The 22,620-nt window shown below is 43.9% G+C and overlaps 1 protein-coding gene across 4 annotated transcripts in view; it reads right to left on the minus strand.

Annotated features, from left to right (window-relative positions):
* LOC112225497 (M-phase phosphoprotein 8) overlaps nt 1-7,464 on the minus strand; it is a 39,467-nt gene extending 32,003 nt beyond the window's left edge. For 2 of the 4 annotated variants that reach the window (XR_006080023.1, XM_024389508.2), the window contains exons 1-2: nt 7,154-7,464; nt 163-369 (exon numbers count right to left, since the gene is read on the minus strand). Coding sequence is in view for 3 of the 4 variants with exons in the window: in XM_024389508.2 (XP_024245276.1) it covers nt 163-369; nt 7,154-7,243 (297 nt within the window). In the remaining variant the exon portion in view is untranslated. The remainder of the gene's footprint in view (nt 1-162; nt 370-7,153) is intronic. The other 2 variants (XM_024389512.2, XM_024389509.2) reach the window with 2 other exon arrangements.
* Between the last annotated feature and the right edge of the window lie 15,156 nt (nt 7,465-22,620).

Raw genomic sequence — 22,620 nt, forward strand, 5'->3', positions numbered from 1 at the left:
ATGCATCTGAAAAATGTTTGGGATCTTATTTCAGCTCAGGAAAAACGGGACCAACACTTTACAATTATAAACAACACTTTGCGTTTATATTTTTGTCAGTGTAGTTAGTGTAACAGTCAGTCAGAAAAATCTAAAACATTCCATCCCAGCAATTAGACTCACCAAGCATTTCTTATGGTGGCTATGATCCTCCTGGATAGGACTTACCATGCCCTTCTTAGCATCTTGCTCTTTCTTGACCTTAGCCTCTGCCAGAGCCCTCTTGTAGCCCAGCAGCACCTCCCTGCAATCCTCCAGGTGGGCCTCAGGCTCCCAGGTGTCATCGTCAGATGAGTAGTTCTTCCAGCGAACGCGGTACAGGACCTCCCCCTAAAGACAAGGACAAAGACATGTGGGTAAGAGCAATATGAGAATGCTTGCTGGAAATGTTTTCATTGCAGAAAATGAAGACTGACTGACTGTTTGGGTTTGGTGATATAGCAAATTCATTTGGATTTATGAATTTGTGTGATATTCCAAAACGTCTGTATCGCAAAAAACACTTTTTTTGTGTGAGCATTTACAGTTGAAATCGGAAGTTTACATACACCTTAACCAAATACATTTAAACTCATTTTTCACAATTCCCGACATTTAATCCTAGTAAAAATTCCCTGTCTTAGGTCAGTTAGGACCACTTTATTTTAAGAATGTGAAATGTCAGAATAATAGAGAGTGATTTATTTCAGCTTTGATTTCTTTCATCGTATTCCCAGTGGGTCAGAAGTTTACATGCACTCAATTAGTATTTGGTAGCATTGCCTTTAAATTGTTTTTACTTGGGTCAAACGTTTCAGGTAGCCTTCCACAAGCTTCCCACAATAAGTTGGGTGAATTTTGGCCCATTCCTCCTGACAGAGCTTGTGTAACTGAGTCAGGTTTGTAGGCCTCCTTGCTCGCACACGCTTTTTCAGTTCTGCCAACACATTTTCTATAGGATTGAGGTCAGGGCTTTGTGATGGTCACTCCAATACTTTGACTTTGTCCTTAAAGCCATTTTGCCACAACTTTGGAAGTATGCTTGGGGTCATTGTCCATTTAGAAGACCCATTTGCGACCAAGCTTTAACTTCCTGACTGATGTCTTGAGATGTTGCTTCAATATATCCACATTTTTCTTTCCTCGTGATGCTATCTATTTTGTGCAGTAAAGCACCCCCACAACATGATGCTGCGACCCCTGTGCTTCACGGTTGGGATGGTGTTCTTCGGCTTGCAAGCCTCCCCATTTTTCCCCCAAACATAATGATGGTCATTATGGCCAAACAGTTCTATTTTTGTTTCATCAGACCAGAGGACATTTCTCCAAAAAGTACGATCTTTGTCCCATGTGCAGTTGCAAACCATAGTCTGGCTTGTTTAAGGCGGTTTTGGAGCAGTGGCTTCTTCCTTGCAGGTTATGTCAATATAGGACTCGTTTTACTGTGGATATAGATACTTTTGTACCCATTTCCTACAGCATCTTCACAAGGTCCTTTGCTGTTGTTTCGGGATTGATTTGCACTTTTCGCACCAAAGTACGTTCATCTCTAGGAGACAGAATCCGTCTCCTTCCTGAGCGGTATGACGGCTGCGTGGTCCCATGGTGTTTATACTCACGTACTATTGCTTGTAGAGATGAACGTGGTACCTTTAGCTGTTTGGAAATTGCTCCCAAGGATGAACCAGACTTGTGGAGGTCTACAATTTTCTTCCTGAGGTCTTGGCTGATTTCTTTTGTTTTTCCTATGATGTCAAGCAAAGAGGCAATGAGTTTGAAGGTTGGAGGTGTTACCCACAGGTAACACCCCCAATTGACTCAAATTATGGTAATTAGCCTATCAGAAGCTTCTAACACCATGGCATAATTTTCTGGAATTTTCCAAGCTGTTTAAAGGCAGTCAACTCAGTGTATGTAAACTTCTGACCCACTGGAATTGGGATACAGTGAATTATAAGTGAAATAATCTGTCTGTAAACAATTGTTGGAAAAATTACTTGTGTCATGCACAAAGTAGATGCCCTAACCGACTTCCCAAAACTATAGTTTGTTAATTAACAAGAAATTTGTGGAGCGGTTGAAAAACGAGGTTTAAATTACTCCAACCTAAGTGTATGTAAACTTCCGACTACAACTGTATGTCCGCTTCTTCTCGTGTTGTATTTTTGATCGTCTCCTTTGCTCCTTCTGTGCTGTGTGCACCTACGATTTACACCAAAGATCTGTATATACTGACAACATGCTCATGTCTCCGCTCTAACAAACGGGAGTCATTGTCCCAATGACTTGGGCTTATTTTGGACAGATTTTGGCAAGAGTGAAACAGTCATCCTCTCTGTTTGCGCACACACACACACACACACACACACAAACAACAAGCCCATCACAACAAATACGAGAGATCACTTCTTCCTCTCTGACAAGCGGTTTGGTCCAACAGAAACAGTCATATGGCCACTGAAACAGAGACATTATTTTACAATAATAGAGAAGTTAACCTTTCTAATGATACCCTTTTTATGTCTCAACTCTTCAATTTGCTAGCAGAGCAGTTGTTACGAAAACAGGAGTATCAATGAACATTGATTCAGTTTGTCAGCTAGCAGAATTTTGGCCAAAGGCTGTTATACTGGCTGTGTAGTCTTCTTTATAAATGTGCAATAAGCATAAAACAATTATATACAGAATGTTCATTCCATAATGCAATTAGTGGGAAAACATTGTTGTCAAATAGGCACTGCACATGCAAGCAGTTTCATGTGAGAGATGAAAATATCCATTAAAAAATGAAAGAGGAGATCTAATACACTACTTTGAAGCAAGGTAAGACATGCCTCATATGTATTAAAATGTTAAGGTTTCAAACAATTACATACTTTTTCAAAATGCATACCGCCTCCAGCTCATTGCAAAGTGATGTGTGAGGTGCTGATGAAGCCTGTCTTCCGTTGCCATTTGATGCACTGTTCAAAACAACTGAGAACTCAGAAATCTCAGACTTCTGACTTCAGTGCTTTCAAGACAACTAACTGGGAACTGGGGAAAAAACAAGCGCCAAAAATCATTTTAAAACGCTCATCCAACTCGGAATTCCAACTCTGGACTCTTTCTAAAGCTTCGCATTTCCGAACTGAAGATCACTGACGTCATGATTTCACCTTGTATTTTACGAGTTCCCAGTTGTCTTGAAAGCAACACAAGATGCTGCGGCAGCAGCAGATTTTTCACTCAAAGGCTCTGTATGCTGTGCACTTGTGATTAATAGGATAATTCACAAATACTGTACACAAACTGCAATTTAATTCCACTAGATTATGCAAATTAACCTAGACCGATAAGCATTACCAGTCACACGTTTTTACATCAACTGGTATATCCATTAATTAATAGGTTAATTAAGCAATGAGGCATGAGGGAGTGTGGTTTATGACCAACATAACACAGCTAAGGGCTGTTAATATACAAGATGCAAAGCGGAGTGCCTGGATACAGCCCTTAGCCATGGTATATTGGCCATATACCACTGACGCCCAAAATGCCTTATTGCTATTATAAGCTGGTTACTAACGTAATTAGAGCAGTAAAAGAACATGTTTTGTCATATCTGTGGTATACGGTCTGATATACCACGGCTGTCAGCCAATCAGCATTCAGGACTCAAACCAGCCGTGGTATATTGGCCATATACCACACCTTCTCAGGCTTTATAGCTTAAATTCTATCGCAATGGAATTTTTTCTTTTTCTCCCGGACAATTGGCCAGAGACAATTTTATTGTCTTTTCTATTTTAAATTTTTTTAATCGGACAAAAGCTGCCTATTACCGGCTAATGGAAACCCTGCACCACACACACACACTTTCACATATGCTAAATGCAATGTAATCGGCCATAATCGGTGCCCGAAAATGCAAATTACTGATTGTTATGAAAACTTAAAATCGGCCCTAATTAATCAGCCATTCCGATTAATCGGTCGACCACTACTGCCTACCCTGGCCTCCCTTAACCCGTATAACGCTGGAGCAATTGTGTTCCGCCCTATGGGACTTACGATCACGGCCGGTTGTGATACAGCCAGGGATCGAACCAGGGTCTGCAGTGACGCCTCAGGCACTGAGATGCAGTGCCTTTGACTGCTGCGCCACTCGGGAGCCAAAAATATGGGCAGTTATTCTAACATAGGCGGCGTGTGGATTCCAAGCTTTGGGGAAATTTTTCACCATAAAAATGCAGACTTATGTAAGAGCCTACTATTCCTAATATGATGATTAGATAACCTAACTCAATCACTGTTGGCAAAAAGACTCTTCAATGCTGTGTGTAATGGCTTGGAGTAGGCCTACGCTATAACAAATACAATATGACGTCCCTCTATCCTGATGGAGGATATTAATGCCCTCTTTATCATTGGGCACCGACACAATAATCCAGACAGTGAATATGCACACTCACCGGGGATATGGCCGATGTTCTCCGCTGGTGCTAATAAAATTCAATACTTTTCACTCAATTAAGTTGATTATTTTGATCATTAAAACACAGATTGGAGTCTTCATTGTCTTCTCTTTAAAGCAATAGCCATTTGTTTTCCAAACAGTTTTTCTGCGATTGTATATTTAAATATTGCAATATGCCTGGCTCTCCACTTTTCACTGACAGTCGCAACTCAACAATCATCTATACGGCATTTGCAGCATGCTCTGCCCAAACTGCGGGCCCTTCCGACTGTAGGCAATACGATTTAAAATAAAGCTAATAATCTTCTGTGACCAAATCATGATTTCTGGTGTAGTAGCTTATTTTAAATTGTATTTATTTCTGTATAAACAGGAGTAAGCTAATTAGGCTATATCATTTTGGCAATTTAATTAAATGTACATTAAGGAAAGCTTAGCTTCCCCTAGCCTTATGGACTTGCTGCCAATGTCTTCTAACATCTTCAAATTGCTCATCGAAATTCGGTAAGAATGACACGCGCCGCTGTATCCAAGTTGCATGTTCTGTTGCGATGAATTACCATAAACTAAATGTGATTTGTCATTCTGAGAACCGTGGGTGCACACCCTAATCAGATTATGCAACCAATGCATATGGGTCCAGTACATTTCTTAAATTCAAACATGTTGTTAGCATTGCCCGTATGTTAGCATTGCACTGTTCGTCTACACCTGTTGTCTACAAAGCAAGTAACAAATACATTTGATTTGACCCATGCCTACTCATAGACCTCTCCGTCTGAGACAAACACACATTCAGTTGAAAGGCTGTGTCTAGCACTATGGCACACAGCCAGTATTTTCAGTCCCCACCCTCCTATCCAGTCAACTGGGACAACAGAGAGCTCGTCAGAGGGAATAAGGGACAGGGGCTGCAGAGTTCTCTGACAATTTGACAGACTTTGCTTGTTTGGATCATGTGAATAATGTGTTCTGGTTCAAGTGCGGCACAAGTGTGACTGTAGCACAGTGCATGGCTGGTTGTGATTATAAATAATACTTTTTTTTGTTTTTAAAGAGTCAGGTTTCTTTCTCCCCACTCCATCTTCCTCAGAGGCTTTGTTTTCCTTTCTCCCTCTCTCATGCCTCAGCTCAAAAGCAGTTACATAAGAGGAACTGGCTGTGTGAGTGACACCAGACCACCCCCTACACACACAGACCCCTCCTCCTCATCCAATATTGCCCTCCTCTCCGGAACTTTGCCTTTGCTGGGGCTGGGTATTTCACTGAATCACTATTGAGCGACAATCACAAACACAAGCCTCAGACAAGCCTCTCTTTCTCCCTCCATTTCACACACACGCTTGTCTGCAGAGGAGCCTTCTGGTCCATCTTGTGTGGCAACACAGCAGCTCTCTTCTGTGGTGTCGTGCAGGGTTCCCCAACTGGCCTGCGGATGGTTTTATTTGGCCCCCCAAGTTTTTAGAGAAAAGAAATCATGCGTGTGTAATTTTTTTTGTTGGACAAAAATTCAAGTATTCCCACGCATAATAAGAGAGACACGATGTGCTGGTATACAAATGTAAGAAAGGTAAGGAATGATTATGTATTAGTCAAACATATCTGTTTGGGCTTCTTGTGGTCAATTTGTAGTCTACAAATGATTTGTAATTATGTTCCGGCCCCCTGACCAATAAAAAAAAAAACAGCCGGCGGCTGAATCTAGTTGATGATCCCTGGTTTACTGTATGTAGTACAGTTATCTCACCAGACTGAAATGTGGTTGCCATCTGTCTGAATCTCAGGGGAGTTTGTAAACCGTTCTCAGACAAGGGGAAGACAAACCCTAGCCAAACTCCAGTCCTCCCACCCCCTTTTCGCCAAAGTGTGCACTTGTTCACTCCCCCGGTTGTTCACTCCCACTTGTTCACCCCGTATTGATGCTTTGCCTGTTTGATGGTTAATCGGCGGGCACTGAATAACCAGTGCAACCTAGCTAGAAGAGACCAGTGTAATGTTCTGCAAGGACACCTGGCTGTACCCACAACTCAAAGAAAGTCGACTCATTATTGTAGAACACCATCACCTGTTCATCATTTTCATAGGCGTAAAAAGGAACGGTCTGTACCATTGTATTATGCACCGTGGGAAAGGGAGCGTCATTGCTAATGTATTTAGTTAGCTCGAAGATATAACATGTCTAGAGACAGTGTCGATATATATGGCCAACATAACAAAAACAAAGATGACAGCAGAAGATAGAATTCTGCAGCTGCCTACTAGACAGTTAGAGCTAGTTACGAGTTGGTTGTACACGCGTTAACACGGAGGGTTTGTTCTATTTGGCAAGTCTCTGCAAGTGGGACTGGCTGAAGTCCAGTGGATGAAAGAATAACACCAGTCTGTCTGGCCAAGCTTTAATGTTCGTGCAAAGAGGGGGGCGTCGGATGCCTGTGCAAAATTGTGCAGCCATTGACATTTCCTTTGCGGTTGGCTAGTTAGCTAACTGTTCATTTTATACATCAGTGAACTGTGCGTGGACATTTGAGCGTTTCTCTGCGTTAGCTAGCCATATAACGTTATTTAGTTTAATACAAAAGGGTTCCTAGTGTTTGCCATTGTCAAATTGTGTAGTTTGTTAGCTAGCAGCAACGTTCAGTTAGCTAAGTTAACAACAAGCTTGCTTTGTTACTGTACCTCCTCCGTTCGCATGTCAATAATCCTCTCCACTTCGTAAACATCTTCAACCTCGTCGTCGCTGTCTCCAGCCTCTGGCTTTTCCGCCATTTTATCGTAACAGGAATAAACAACAGTAATTATCTTATTATGCCCTTCGCCGGTATTAAAGCCAAGCCCTGAGATAGCTAACTATCTACAGTACACGCTAGCAATTTTTATTAGCTTTGTTAGCCACAACAACTGTATGTTAGGCTAGCTGGTTAACTAACATTAAAGAGCGGGGGGCTGATAGACTAGGCGGGCTGACTGAGTAGGCGGAGATACGTCTTCTTCGTGTAGTTGACTTCTTCGATGAGGCAGTTGGCATCCAATAAATGTTGTATTACCGCCACCTATTACACTGGAGTATACCTCCTTTTTACTTTGCTTGAAAAAATAATAATAATAATGATAAAGAAAAAATGTAATTAAGAAAACAATACCCTACCATCTAACCCTACACAAAAAACCCACCACCCTACTCTATTATTTATATATCTTACCTCAGGCCAACAGCCTGAAAGAACAGTACACCACCAACCAACACACCCTGTACCTCTTCTTCTGTCAAGTCTCGTACACCCAAATACCTCTCTGCAGCTACCACCACAACCTCAATGTTCTGCAACTTACATTCCATCCCTGCAGTACAGTTGATAACCATTGCTATAAACGGAACAACACATTCACCATACTGACGCCCCTCAGGGGTGCGTGCTTAGTCCCTTCCCATACTCCCTGTTTGCCAACGACTGCATGTCCGGGCACGACTCAAACACCCTAATTTAGTTCTCAGACAAAACAATGGTGGTAGGCCTGATCACCGACGTGATGATCAGCCGGTCATATCAAAGATGTTCAAGATCCAGAATTTTTTATTCCAAAGGTACTTTTACTTTACAATACAACATTCTCATTAAATCAATCGATCATCAATAAATATGAGCATAACCTAGGCCTATAACTGCTGGCAGCTATCACAGTGTTTTAAGACCTAATGTATTCTCATGATCAGATATTATACAGTAATGCTATTCATGATTGAACCCACTAGGTGGCATAACCAATATTTTGTTTCATGACATGCACCCTGCACCTGCACCTAAAAATAAGCAAGATGTGTGACACAGCCTGGAACTGGTCTTACACTCCTGTTCTTGTGTTTATGTATCCACACTGTCTTCACGGGCCACTGATAATAACACCTGCCTTTTAACTATACTGGCCAACAGACTAGACCTACCAGACTTAGATTTGCCCTTTTCTATTCTTTATCACTCCTCAGTGTGTATGGTACCAATATTCTGTCATACTTAAAAGCTACACGCCATTTTGATGGAAGATTATTTGCCAGTACCAGTGGTACCAGCATTCAGTAGCAGGTTTACACAACTTCCTCAACCTGTATAATTCATCTGACCAGCTGTCACGACTTCCTCGTTCGGGCTGCGTTCGGGGTCGACGTCTCCGGTCTTCTAGCCATCGCCGCTCCACCTTTCATTTTCTATTTGTTTTGTCTTGTTTTCCCACACACCTGGTTCACATTCCCTCATCAGACTAAATGTATATTACCCTCTGTTTCCCCTATGTCTGTGTGTGGAATTGTTCTTTATGTAGGGTGTTATGCTACAGGCTGGCTTGCGCTAGGTTTGTTTGTTTTGTTTATCCGGTTCATGTTACCATGATTGTGCTTTGAGCTGCCTCGCCTGTGCCTTTGGGCCAGGGTGTAGATTAAAGTTCTCCGGTTATCACCCATCTCTGCTCTCCTGCGCCTGACTTCCCGGCAACCAGTCACTCACCCCGTTACAGGGGCAGGTCACCTGTAAGTCACCCATAACTGGTCTCAGCTGTATTGACATGGCAGCAGCAAAATAACAACCTGTTTAATAAAGTGATTTAAACTGACTGTGGAAAATCACTCAGGGAACATCTGCTCACAGATTCAACAAAACCCCCAGACACTGAACCAACACACAGATCACAATCAAGTGATATTGTGATCGGATGGCCAGTGGGCTATGAGCTCGGAGTAGTGTGAAAAGCAACAGGAAATGTATCATTTGGTGGACAGAGAGAGTGCAAATGTCTTCTGTTTACACTGAGCATTAGGCTCAGACACTTCCGGTGACCCTATATCAGTGTGATTTCGAGCAAACATAAACTCTCAGGCTACATACCACTGGGAGGTGGAGAAGTCAAAGGCAGCCACTTCCTCATACCAGTAGTACTCTCCATATTTAGATGGATTAGAAAGATGCTCTGCTAATGATCTACATCGTACAATGGAAAATTACACAATATGGGCAGTGGGTTGGCAGTAAAAGAAAGGGATAAGTGTTTTAAGAAAAGGAGGTCCGTATGCCCATGTTTCTTCTTCTCTAAATCGAAACCAGTTAAGGATGCACTCCGGGATCCAACTTTGTAATTTATTGCACAAATTGGATTTGTAACATATCACACAAATTGCAAAATACTTCTTACTTCAAGATGAGGAGAGCCACTTCAATTAATCAATCAATCAAATGTATTTATAAAGCCCTTTTTACATCAGCAGATGTCACAAAGTGCTATACAGAAACCCAGCCTAAAATCCCAAACAGCAAGCATTGCAGATGTAGAAGCACCGTGGCTAGGAAAAACTCCCTAGAAAGGCAGGAACTGTCACCACCTGATCTGTTTCACCCATCTTGTGCTTGTCTCCACCCCCCACTAGGTGTCTCCCATTTTCCCCATTATGCCCTGTGTATTTATACCTGCGTTTTCTGTTTGTCTGTTGCCAGTTCATTTTGTATTGTCAGGTCGTCACCAGCGTGATTCCTGGTTTTCCATGCTCTCTAGTTTTTTTTTTTGATAGCTTTTCCGGTTCTAACTTTTCTGCCTACCATTCTGTACCTGCCTGATTCTGGCTTGGTTTAGGAACTTCTGTCTGCCCTGACCCTGAGCCTGTCTGCCGTCCAGTACCTATTGGACTCTGATCTGGTTACGAACCTCTGTCTGCCCTTTGCCTGCTCCCCGTGTTATAATAAATGATCTGAGAACTGAACCATCCACCTCCTGTGTCTGCACCTGGGTCATATCCTGCGTCATTATAGGAACCTAGGAACAAACCTAGAGAGGAACCAGGCTCTGAGGGGTGGCCAGTCCTCTTCTGGCTGTGCCGGGTGGAGATAATAAGAGTACATGGCCATTTAAATACAGATTGATCTTCAAGATGTTCAAATGGGAGACGAGTGGAAGACCGCGTTCAGTACCACCACAGGGCATTATCAGTACCTTGTCATGCCGTACGGGTTGATGAATCAGTTTTCCAATCCTTTGTAGACGAGATTTTCAGGGACCTGCACCGACAGGGTGTAAATCAAATCAAATTTTATTTGTCACATACACATGGTTAGCAGATGTTAATGCGAGTGTAGCGAAATGCTTGTGCTTCTAGTTCCGACAATGCAGTAATAACGAGCAAGTAATCTAACTAACAATTCCACAAAAAAACTACTGTCTTATACACAGTGTAAGGGGATAAAGAATATGTACATAAGGATATATGAATGAGTGATGGTACAGAGCAGCATAGGCAAGATACAGTAGATGATATCGAGTACAGTATATACATATGAGATAAGTATGTAAACCAAGTGGCATAGTTAAAGTGGCTAGTGATACATGTATTACATAAGGATGCAGTCGATGATATAGAGTACAGTATCAACGTATGCATATGAGATGAACAACGTAGGGTAAGTAACATTATATAAGGTAGCATTGTTTAAAGTGGCTAGTGATATATTTACATCATTTCCCATCAATTCCCATGATTAAAGTGGCTGGAGTAGAGTCAGTGTCATTGACAGTGTGTTGGCAGTAGCCACTCAATGTTAGTGGTGGCTGTTTAACAGTCTGATGGCCTTGAGATAGAAGCTGTTTTTCAGTCTCTCGGTCCCAGCTTTGATGCACCTGTACTGACCTTGCCTTCTGGATGACAGCGGGGTGAACAGGCAGTGGCTCGGGTGGTTGATGTCCTTGATGATCTTTATGGCCTTCCTGTAGCATCGGGTGGTGTAGGTGTCCTGGAGGGCAGGTAGTTTGCCCCCGGTGATGCGTTGTGCAGACCTCACTACCCTCTGGAGAGCCTTACGGTTGAGGGCGGTGCAGTTGCCATACCAGGCGGTGATACAGCCCGCCAGGATGCTCTCGATTGTGCATCTGTAGAAGTTTGTGAGTGCTTTTGGTGACAAGCCGAATTTCTTCAGCCTCCTGAGGTTGAAGAGGCGCTGCTGCGCCTTCCTCACGATGCTGTCTGTGTGAGTGGACCAATTCAGTTTGTCTGTGATGTGTATGCCGAGGAACTTAAAACTTGCTACCCTCTCCACTACTGTTCCATCGATGTGGATGGGGGTGTTCCCTCTGCTGTTTCCTGAAGTCCACAATCATCTCCTTAGTTTTGTTGACGTTGAGTGTGAGGTTATTTTCCTGACACCACACTCCGAGGGCCCTCACCTCCTCCCTGTAGGCCGTCTCGTCGTTGTTGGTAATCAAGCCTACCACTGTTGTGTCGTCCGCAAACTTGATGATTGAGTTGGAGGCGTGCATTACCACGCAGTCGTGGGTGAACAGGGAGTACAGGAGAGGGCTCAGAACGCACCCTTGTGGGGCCCCAGTGTTGAGGATCAGCGGGGAGGAGATGTTGTTGCCTACCCTCACCACCTGGGGGCGGCCCGTCAGGAAGTCCAGTACCCAGCTGCACAGGGCGGGGTCGAGACCCAGGGTCTCGAGCTTGATGACGAGCTTGGAGGGTACTATGGTGTTGAATGCCGAGCTGTAGTCGATGAACAGCATTCTCACATAGGTATTCCTCTTGTCCAGATGGGTTAGGGCAGTGTGCAGTGTGGTTGAGATTGCATCGTCTGTGGACCTATTTGGGCGGTAAGCAAATTGGAGTGGGTCAAGGGTGTCAGGTAGGGTGGAGGTGATATGGTCCTTGACTAGTCTCTCAAAGCACTTCATGATGACGGATGTGAGTGCTACGGGGCGGTAGTCATTTAGCTCAGTTACCTTAGCTTTCTTGGGAACAGGAACAATGGTGGCCCTCTTGAAGCATGTGGGAACAGCAGACTGGTATAGGGATTGATTGAATATGTCCGTAAACACACCGGCCAGCTGGTCTGCGCATGCTCTGAGGGCACGGCTGGGGATGCCGTCTGGGCCTGCAGCCTTGCGAGGGTTAACACGTTTAAATGTCTTACTCACTTCGGCTGCAGTGAAGGAGAGACCGCATGTTTCCGTTGCAGGCCGTGTCAGTGGCACTGTATTGTCCTCAAAGCGGGCAAAAAAGTTATTTAGTCTGCCTGGGAGCAAGACATCCTGGTCCGTGACTGGGCTGGGTTTCTTCCTGTAGTCCGTGATTGACTGTAGACCCTGCCACATACCTCTTGTGTCTGAGCCGTTGAATTGAGATTCTACTTTGTCTCTATACTGACGCTTAGCTTGTTTGATTGCCTTACAAGTGCCTTGTAGTGGTGTTTATCATGACATTCTGATTTACTCCGATACACGCGCCGAGCATGTGTCCTTGGTGCGCAAGGTACTTGGACGACTGTTGGCGCATGACCTGTATGTCAAGGCTGAGAAATGCCTGTTCTTTCAGCAGGCCGTCTCCTTCCTAAGGTATCGCATTTCCACATCAGGGGTGGAGATGGAGAGTGACCGCATTTCAGCCGTGCGTAATTGGACGACTCCCACCACGGTAAAGGAGGTGCCACAGACCAGGTTCCCGGAATAAGGCGCACTATCCAGACTGTATGACTCAGAGGAGCGGCCCATGGATCAGACTCTCATACTCCCGGCCTCCTGCCTGGTGGCGACGGTCGTGTGTGATCTGGACACGGACATTGAGCAGGCGCTGCGTACGGAGCCCGCTCCCCTCCAGTGTCCCGTTGGGCGTAAGTACGTTCCGTCTGCTGTCCGTGACCAGTTTATCTCTTGGGCCCACACGTCTTCCTCCTCTGCTCATCCGGGGATCGGTCGGACGGTGCGCTGTCTGACTGGGAAGTACTGGTGGCCCACCTTGGCAAAGGACGTGAGGGTTTATGTTTCCTCCTGCTCGGTGTGTGCCCAGTGTAAGGCTCCGAGACACCTGCCCAGAGGTAAGTTACATCCCTTACCCGTTCCACAACGACCTCTGTGATCTTCCTCTCACAGGGAAATACCACGATCCTGGTCGTTGTGGATCGTTTTTCTAAGTCCTGTCGTCTCGTTTGTTTTGTTGTGTTACCGGTTTGGAACTATAATAAAGTGCTTTATTTACTCTGCTCTCCTGCACCTGCCTTCGCCTTCAAACACATCTTGACAAGCCACTTTAAACAATGCCGATTTATATGTTTTCATACCCTACATTACTCATCTCATATGTATATACTGTACTCTATACCATCCATGTATCATCCAGATGCAGTAGCATCTTGACTATGCCGTTCGGCCATCACTCTTTTATATATTATTTTGTACATAATTGTATTCATTCCTTTACACTTGTGTGTGTATAAGGCAGTTGTTGTGAAATTGTTAGATTATATTACTTGTTAGATATTACTGCATGGTCAGAACTAGAAGCACAAGCATTTCACTACACTTGCATTAACATCTGCTAACCATGTGTATGTGATAAATACATTTAATTTGATTTTTGATTTGAATATGCATATCCTTGCTTCAGGGCCTGAGCTACAGTCAATTAGATTTGGGTGTGTCATTTTAGGCAAAAATGTAAAAATAGGGGCCAATCCTTAAGAGGACATGCTGATAGAAATTTGGTAAAATGGATTTAAGCTTCCCTGCATTAAAGTCCCCGGCCACTAGGAGCGTTTTCCTGTTTGCTTATGATGGAATACAGCTCATTGAGTGCGGTCTTAGGGCCAGCATCGGTCTGTGGTGGTATGTAGCCAGCTACGAAAAATACAGGTAGATAGTGGTCAACAGCTTATCAAGAGATACTCTAACTCAGGTGATCAAGACTTCCTTAGATATCATGCACCAGCTGTTGTTTACAAATTATACAGTGTCCCTCGCCCCTTGTCTTAGCAGATGTCGCTGTTCTATCCTGTCTATACAGCGTATAACCAGCCGGCTGTATGTTGATAATGTCATCGTTCGGCCACGAATCCGTGAAGCATAAGATATTTGCAATGTCCCGCTGGTAGTTTAATCTTCCTTGTAGGTCGTCAATTTTTATTTTCCAACGATTGCACGTAGTTAACTTGTAGAACGGAAGGCAGTGGGGGTTTATTCGATTGCCTACAATTTCTCAGAAGGCAGCCCAACCGCCGCCCTGTTTTTCTCTGTCTTCTCTTCACTCAAATGACAGGGATTTGGGCCTGTTCCCGGGAAAGCAGTATGCCCTTCACGTCCAGCTCGTTAGACTTGTTAAAGGGAAAAAAAAGCTTCTGCCAGTTCGTGGTGAGTAATCGCTGTTCTGATTTCCAGAAGTTATTTTCGGTCATAAGAGATTGTAGCAGCAACATTATGTACGAAATAAGTTCCAAACAATGCAAAAGAACGAACAAAAAACACAGTTGGTTAGGAGCACACAAAACATCAGCCAAAATAGTAAATCACAGTGTGAAATGTTCTGGTTCTGCTCAGAACTCCTCTTCCCAGTCTGTTCCGAGTATTCTACATGCTGGGAGGACACCAGTGCTTAACTACAGTGATTTAAGAGACAGATAGTAACAACACAGTCCAATCTCTCTCTCGCTCTCTGACTCTGAGAGTCACAACTCATACAGTGCATTCGGAAAGTATTCAGACCCCTTGACTTTTTCTAAATTTTCTTACGTTACAGCCTTATTCTAAAAATGATTTTAAAAATGTTCCCCCTCATCAACCCATAATTACGAAGCAAAAACTGTTTTTTATAATTTTTTATAAATTTACAGCCTAGTGTCTTCTTGGGTATGAAGCTACAAGCTTGGCACACCTGTATTTGGGGAGTTTCTTCCATTCTTCTCTGCAGATCCTCTCAGGCTCTGTCAGGTTGGATTGGGAGTGTCGCTGCACATCTATTTTCAGGTCTCTCTAGAGATGATTGATTGGGTTCAAGTCCAGGCTCTGGCTGGGCTAATCAAGGACATTTAGAGACTTGTCCCGAAGCCACTCCTGCGTTGGCTTGGCTGTGTGCTTAGGGGTGTTGACCTGTTGGAAGGTGAAGGTTTGCCCCAGTCTGAGGTTTTGAGCACTCTGGAGCAGGTTTTCATCAAGGATCTCCCTGTACTACGCTCCGTTCATCTTTACCTCGATCCTGAATAGTCTCCCAGTCACTGCTGCTGAAAAACATCCCCACCGCATGATGCTGCCACCACCATGCTTCACCGTAGGGATGGTGCTAGGTTCCCTCCAGACGTGATGCTTGGCATTCAGGCCAAAGAGTTTAATCTCGGTTTCATCAGACCAGAGAATCTTGTTTCTCATGGTCTGAGAGTCTTTAGGTGCCTTTTGGCAAACTCCAAGCGGGCTGTCATATGCCTTTTACTGAGGAGTGGCTTCCATCTGGCCACTCTACCATAAAGCCTGATTGGTGGAGTGCTGCAGAGATGATTGTCCTTCTGGGACAATCAAGGTTGTCCCATCTCCACAGAGGAACTCTGGAGCTCTGTCATGGTGACCATCAGGTTTATGGTCACCTCCCTGACCAAGGCCCTTCTCCCCCGATTGCTCAGTCTGGCCGGGCGGCCAGCTCTAGGAAGAGTCTTGGTGGTTCCAAACTTCTTCCATTTAAGAATGACGGAGGCCACTGTGTTCTTGGGGATTTTCAATGCTGCAGACATTTTTTTGTACCGTTCCCCAGATCTAGATGTGATTGGGCAGTGCGATGGCGATTGCGTCGTCTGTGGATCTATTGGGGCGGTAAGCAACTTGAAGTGGGTCTAGGGTGAATGTTATTTCATACATAGAAATGACATTCAACAGTACCATTAATTTAGAAGGTAGAGGTGATGGGCCTCCCGTGTGGCGCTGTGGTCTAGGGCACTGCATCGCAGCGCTAGCTGTGCCACCAGAGACTCTGGGTTCGCGCCCAGGCTCTGTCCGGGCGCGACCGGGAGGTCCGTGGGCGACGCACAATTGGCCTAGTGTCGTCCGGGTTAGGGAGGGCTTGGCCAGTAGGGATATCCCTGTCTCATCGCGCACCAGCGACTCCTGTGGCGGGCCGGGCGCAGTGCACGCTAACCAAGGTAGCCAGGTGCACTGTGTTTCCGTGCGGCTGGCGTCCGGGTTGGATGCGCGCTGTGTTAAGAAGCAGTGCGGCTTGGTTGGGTTGTGTTTCGGGGGACGCATGGCCTTCGTCTCTCCCGAGCCCATACGGGAGTTGTAGCGATGAGACATATGATCCTTGGTTTGCACTACGTCCTCTTTGCATTTCTCCCACATAAAGTAAATGAAATATGGAACTTAATTGAGCTGGCTTTCAACCTCCACTCAGGTACTGTAGTGCCTTTATCCCACCTCTGTGGTTGTACTATACGTACAAACTTCCAGTGGATCTATTTTTGGGGATACATGCATACCTCAATATTTGGCTGTGCTTTGTTCTATTCTAAGGGTTTGTAGTAGCAGTTCTATACTGTTTTCTGAATGGAGAGGTAAGTTGACACCCACACAGTTAATGTTCTAGGTTATAGTGAATAGAGAGGGGATTGACTGAACCCGGGTGTTGAACTTTGACATTCTCCCCAGGTTCAGTATGAGGTTCAGAGGAGGTGGAAGCGATGGAGACTGGAGCAGTATATACACTATATATACAAAAGTATGTGGACACCCCTTCAAATAAGTGGATTGAGCTATTTAAACCACACCTGTTGCTGACAGCTGTATAAAATCGAGCACACAGCCATGCAATCGCCATAGACAAACATTGGCAGAAGAATGGCCTTACTGAAGAGCTCAGTAACTTTCAACGTGGCACCATCATAGGATGCCACCTTTCCAACAAGTCAGTTCGTAAAATTTATGCCCTGCTAGAGCTTCACCGGTCAGCTGTAAGTGATGCTATTGTGAAGTGTAAACGTCTAGCAGCAACAACGCCTCAGCCGCAAACTGGTAGTCCACACAAGCTCACAGAACGAGACCGCCAAGTGCAACGCTCACTACCGAGTTCCAAACCGTCAGCACAATAGCTGTTCGCCTGGAGCTTCATGAAATGGGTTTCCATGAACAAGCAGCCGCACGCAAGCCTAAGATCACCATGCGCAATGCGAAGTGTCATTTGGAGTGATGTAAAGCTCACCCCCATTGGACTCTGGAGCAGTGGAGACGCGTTCTCTGGAGTGATGAGTCTCGATTCACCATCTGGCAGTCCGACAGAGAAATCTGGGTTTGGCGGATGCCAGGAGAACGCTACCTGCCCAAATGCATAGTGGCAACTGTAAAGTTTGGTGGAAAGGAATAATGGTCTGGGGCTGTTTTTTCATGGTTCAGACTAAGCCCCTTAGTTCCAGTGAAGGGAAATCGTAACTCTACAGCATACAATGACATTCTAAACGATTCTGTGCTTTCAATTTTGTGGCAACAGTTTGGGGAAGGCCCTTTCCTGTTTCAGCATGACAATGCCCCTGGGCACAAACCGAGGTCCATACAGAAAGGCTTTGTTGTGATCAGTGTGGAAGAACTTGCAAAGAGCCCTGACCTCAACCTTCATCAAACACCTTTGGGATGAATTGGAATGCCTTCTGCGAACCAGGCCTAATCGCCCAACATAGGTGCCCGACCTCATTTATGCTCTTGTGGCTGAATGGAAACAAGTGCTCGCAGCAATGTTCCAACCTCTAGAGCATCGCCAGATTTAGGCATAGGCGACATTGGCAGCCGCCCAGGGCAGCATCTTGCCGGGGGCAGCATGGGGCACCCGCACAAAAAAATGAAAAATAATATATATATATATATATATATATATATATATATTATTTTTTTATTCCGAATGGTGACATTTGCGCGATCGGTTTTCTATCGCTCATTTGCACGTCACGTCAATGATATCATGTCACCGTGTGGGACTGTGGGTCAATTAACCTTGTCGGAGTGGGCACCATGGTTTTAGTTTGTGATCTAGGCAGGCTACTACCTGGGAAGGGTTCCCACTCAGAAGTACGAGATGGGGCAGGGGTAGGTTGACCTCAGGTCTCCCCACTGGAATCCTGAGGTAGGGGGAGCGGGGGGAATCTATCAAATAGCGCACCTCTAACTTTGTACAGTAGTAATGCAATTAGTTGCAATTTAGTTTGTTTCTTGTTTGAAGTGCAATAGTGTAATAATCAGGTTCTCTTCTTTATAAGTGTGTTATCTATTTGTGTGATATAGAATTTGTGCAATTTAGTTTCACTTGTGTTTTTTGTTAGCAATAGGGTAATAGTGTAATAATTTAATTATATTTTTTATTTGTATTTATATACTACAATTTGTTTCTATTTGTCTTTGTTACTTCTTTTTGATATTTGAGTCTTATTTCTGTATATTTATATCTATATAGTTTTAAATGTTATGATTATTTATTTGTGGGGGGAGGGGCTAGAACCGCCACCGATCTAGCGGAAAGCCTTCCCAGAAGAGTGGAGGCTGTTGTAGCAGCAAAGGGGGACCAACTCCATATTAATGCCCATGATTTGGAATGAGATGTTCGACGAGCAAGTGTCCACATCATTTTGGTCATATAGTGTACCTTGGGAGGCCAGGCGCCAACATGGCTGTGTGATGGACATGACCCGCCGCTGTTAAGGAAGAGCAGGAACATTACGGTAAACTGGCACCAGAAGGTGAGGGTGAAGCCCAAGGGAGAGGTGTGCTGCCAGAGCAGAGCAACAAACACAATCACATCCCCCGCCGACAGCATAGCCGCTACCAGCACCAGAGCCGACCCCAGGCCCCACCACCGTTCCCGAGTCCCGGCCCTCACTCACTTGCGACATTACCAGCAACTCCAGGCCAAAGATGGCTCCCACACTGGCCAGGGAAACCAACAAGCGACACAGGCCCACCGCCACCCCCTTAGTCCTGATCCCAGTAACCTTGGTTATGTCGCTCTCCAGCAGAGTTTGAATCATGTGATTAGGAAGGAGAAACTTGAATACCAGATCCAGCTGTGTAGAATACCTTGGGTGCATTCTTTCATGTGAAATAAGACCATAAGCATTTGACGGAACAAATCATAGGCTTACTAGAGAGAATAAAAATAAATCACTATTTTAGAAAAAGACCATAAAGGTAAACAAGAAAAATGTCATTTCTGAACTTATTAAGCAGGAATATCATATTTTACTTTTGAAAAGAGCCAACAACTGCAGGTTAAACTCAATAAATCACATTATTTAATGGCATACTGGTTAACACCTCGCAGACCTCACTAAACAAAAACACACCAAACTAGTTATAATTTTAAAAGATGGGTACAACTGCATTAACTAGAAACAACAACAAAATTAATGACCATTTTTAAAAGCTTATGAAAATCTATATAAAACAGAATTAAACAACAGTTGGAAGGATCTTAAAACCTCTCTGGGATAGGGTCTCGTTTCCTGAATTTCCACATGACTGACGTGCCCAAAGTAAACTAACTGTTACTCAGGCCAGGAAGCCAGGATATGCATATAATTGGTAGCATTGGATAAAAAAACACTTTGAAGTGTCTAAAACTGTTAAAATAATGTCTGAGACTATAACAGAATTGATATGGCAGGCAAATCTGAACAGAATTGTTTTGTTTTTTAGCTCCCAGGCTCTTATTATGGAAACCTATGGTTTCTATCCATCTCCCAGATTGCAATTCCTATGGCTTCCACTAGATGTCAACAGTCTTTATTCAAGGTTTCGTGCTTCTTTTTTGAGACCACCTGGAGAAAATCAGTCTTTCGGTACGCGAGGGAGAGGGCGTGTGCGCGAGCTTATGAATTTTCCTTTCCTATTGAACATACTACTTTCCGTATGAAATATTATAGTTTATTTACATTTTAGAATACCTGAGGATTGTTTAGAAACATTGTTTGACTTGTTTGGACAAAGTTTTTTGGGCTCCTTTGTCTGCATGTTGAACGAGTGGATTACTGAAATCGATGGCGCCAACTAAAATCCTTCTTTATATCCCAAAAAGTCAGTTTATCTAACAAAATGACCATGTTGTAGCTGGGACCCTTGGGATTGCAAACCGAGGAAGATCTTCAAAAGTAAGTGATTTATTTCATCTCTATTTGTGATTTGTGAAGCCTGTGCTGGTTGAAAAGTAGGTTGATGTGGGGCGCCGTCCTCAGACAATCGCATGGTACGCTTTTGCCGTAAAGCCTTTTTAAAAATCTGACAACGCAGTTAGATTAACAAGAAGTTAAGCTTTTAAATGATACAAGACACTTGTATGTTCATGAATGTTTTAATATTACGATTATTTATTTGAATTGCGCGCCCTCCAATTTCACTGGATGTTGTCGGCTTGTGTCCCGTCTAAGATCTTAGACTCACAACCCAGAAGCAAATATCAGCAGACAAAAAATTATCACTAAAAGCAGAGATCACCCAAAAATAAATATTAGACCCTGTTAAAATATTAGTGTGGAGAAAAGCACAAGGAATGTATTGTTTTCCAAAAGAGTCCTATTTAACATTCTGGGACAAAGTAGTGGCACTATTTACACAAATGACAACGCGTCATTCAATTGAGTTCTTCCTAGTTCCATCTATCAAACAGTTATCTCAGTTAGTCCCAGAGAGTCCCCTGCTGATTACAAAACCATATGTGTAATAAATTGTGAGAATAATAACAAAGCTCATAAGCAAACAAATGGAAAAAGTCTTACCAGACTTAATAAAAATTCTATAGTACTTTTCATAAGATTCTCAAAGCTCATTAATTATTGATACATATCAATCAATCCAACCACTCAAAATTCATAGATGGGGGACTGCAAGGACAGACCATGCATATCAAAATTATGGTTTTAACCATGTTTTGAGACTATAGTGTTTACATTTACTTTGTTTACAAACATTAGTAAAACAAGCTTTATATTTTGTGTTCTGATGAGGAACGACAGTTGAACAAAGCTCATGAGGCATTTAAGTTGATTTATTTTATTTTTTTAATTGAATTTTTTATTTTTTATTTTACCCCCTTTTTCTCAATTCCACGCTGATCCTCAACACAGGGGCCCTTCAGGGGTGCGTGCTCAATCCCCTCCTGTACTCCCTGTTCACCCATGACTGCACGGCCAGGCACGACTCCAACACCATTATTACGTTTGCCGATGACACAACAGTGGTAGGTCTGATCACCGACAACGATGAGACAGCCTATAGGGTGGACCGTGTGGTGCAAGGACAACAACCTCTCCCTCAAAGTGTTCAAGACAAAGGAGATGATTGTGGACTACAGGAAAAAAGAGGACAAAGCAAGCCCCCATTCTCATCGATGGGGCTGTGGTGGAGCAGGTTGAGAGCTTCAAGTTCCTTGGTGTCCACATCACCAACAAACTAACATGATCCAAGCACACCAAGACAGTTGTGAAGAGGGCACGACAAAACCTATTCCCCTCAGGAGACTGAAAAGATTTAGCATGGGTCCTCAAAAGGTTCTACAGCTGCACCATTGAGAGCATCCTGACAGGTTGCATCATTGCCTGGTATGGCAACTGCTCAGCCTCCGACTGTCCCAGTACATCACCGGGGCCAAGCTTCCTGCCATCCAGGACCTCTATACCAGGTGGTGGCAGAGGAAGGCCCTAACAATTGTCAGACTCCAGCCACCAGAGCACCAAGTCTAGGTCCAAGAGGCTTCTAAACAGCCTCTACCCCCAAGCCACAAGACTCTTGAACATCTAATCAAATGGCTACCCGAATTATATCTATTGCCCAAGTATTTAACTTGATCTGAATAGTTGTCATGGTGTTGTATTCCCTGCAACAGTCTCCACTTGCCCGAGAGGCAAAAGCGGCGGTGAAACGAGTCTTTATGATTTCGAAAGTACAGTGGCAGTTTAGTTTAGGTGTATAGTACCAGTAAAAAGTTCGGACACACCTACTCATTCAAGGGTTTTTCTATGTCTTTACTGTTTTCTACATTGTGGAATAATAGTGAAAACATAGCTATGGAATCATGTATTAAACAAATCAAAATATATTTTAGATTCTTCAAAGTAGACCCCCTTTGCCTCGATGACAGCTTTGAACACTTGGCATTCTCTCAACCAGCTTCACCTGTAATGCTTTTCCAACAGTCTTGAATGAGTTCCTACTTATGCTGAACACTTGTTGGCTGCTTTTCCTTCACCCTGCGGTCCAACTCATCCCAAACCATCTTAATTGGGTGAAGTTCAGGTGATTGTGGAAGCTATGTCATCTGATGCAGAACTCCATCACTCTCCTTCTTGGTCAAATAGCCCTTAGACAGCCTGGAGGTGTGTTGGGTCATTGTCCTG

The sequence above is a fragment of the Oncorhynchus tshawytscha genome, linkage group LG26 (genome assembly GCF_018296145.1).
Source record: "Oncorhynchus tshawytscha isolate Ot180627B linkage group LG26, Otsh_v2.0, whole genome shotgun sequence".
NCBI classification, from domain to species: Eukaryota; Metazoa; Chordata; class Actinopteri; order Salmoniformes; family Salmonidae; genus Oncorhynchus; species Oncorhynchus tshawytscha.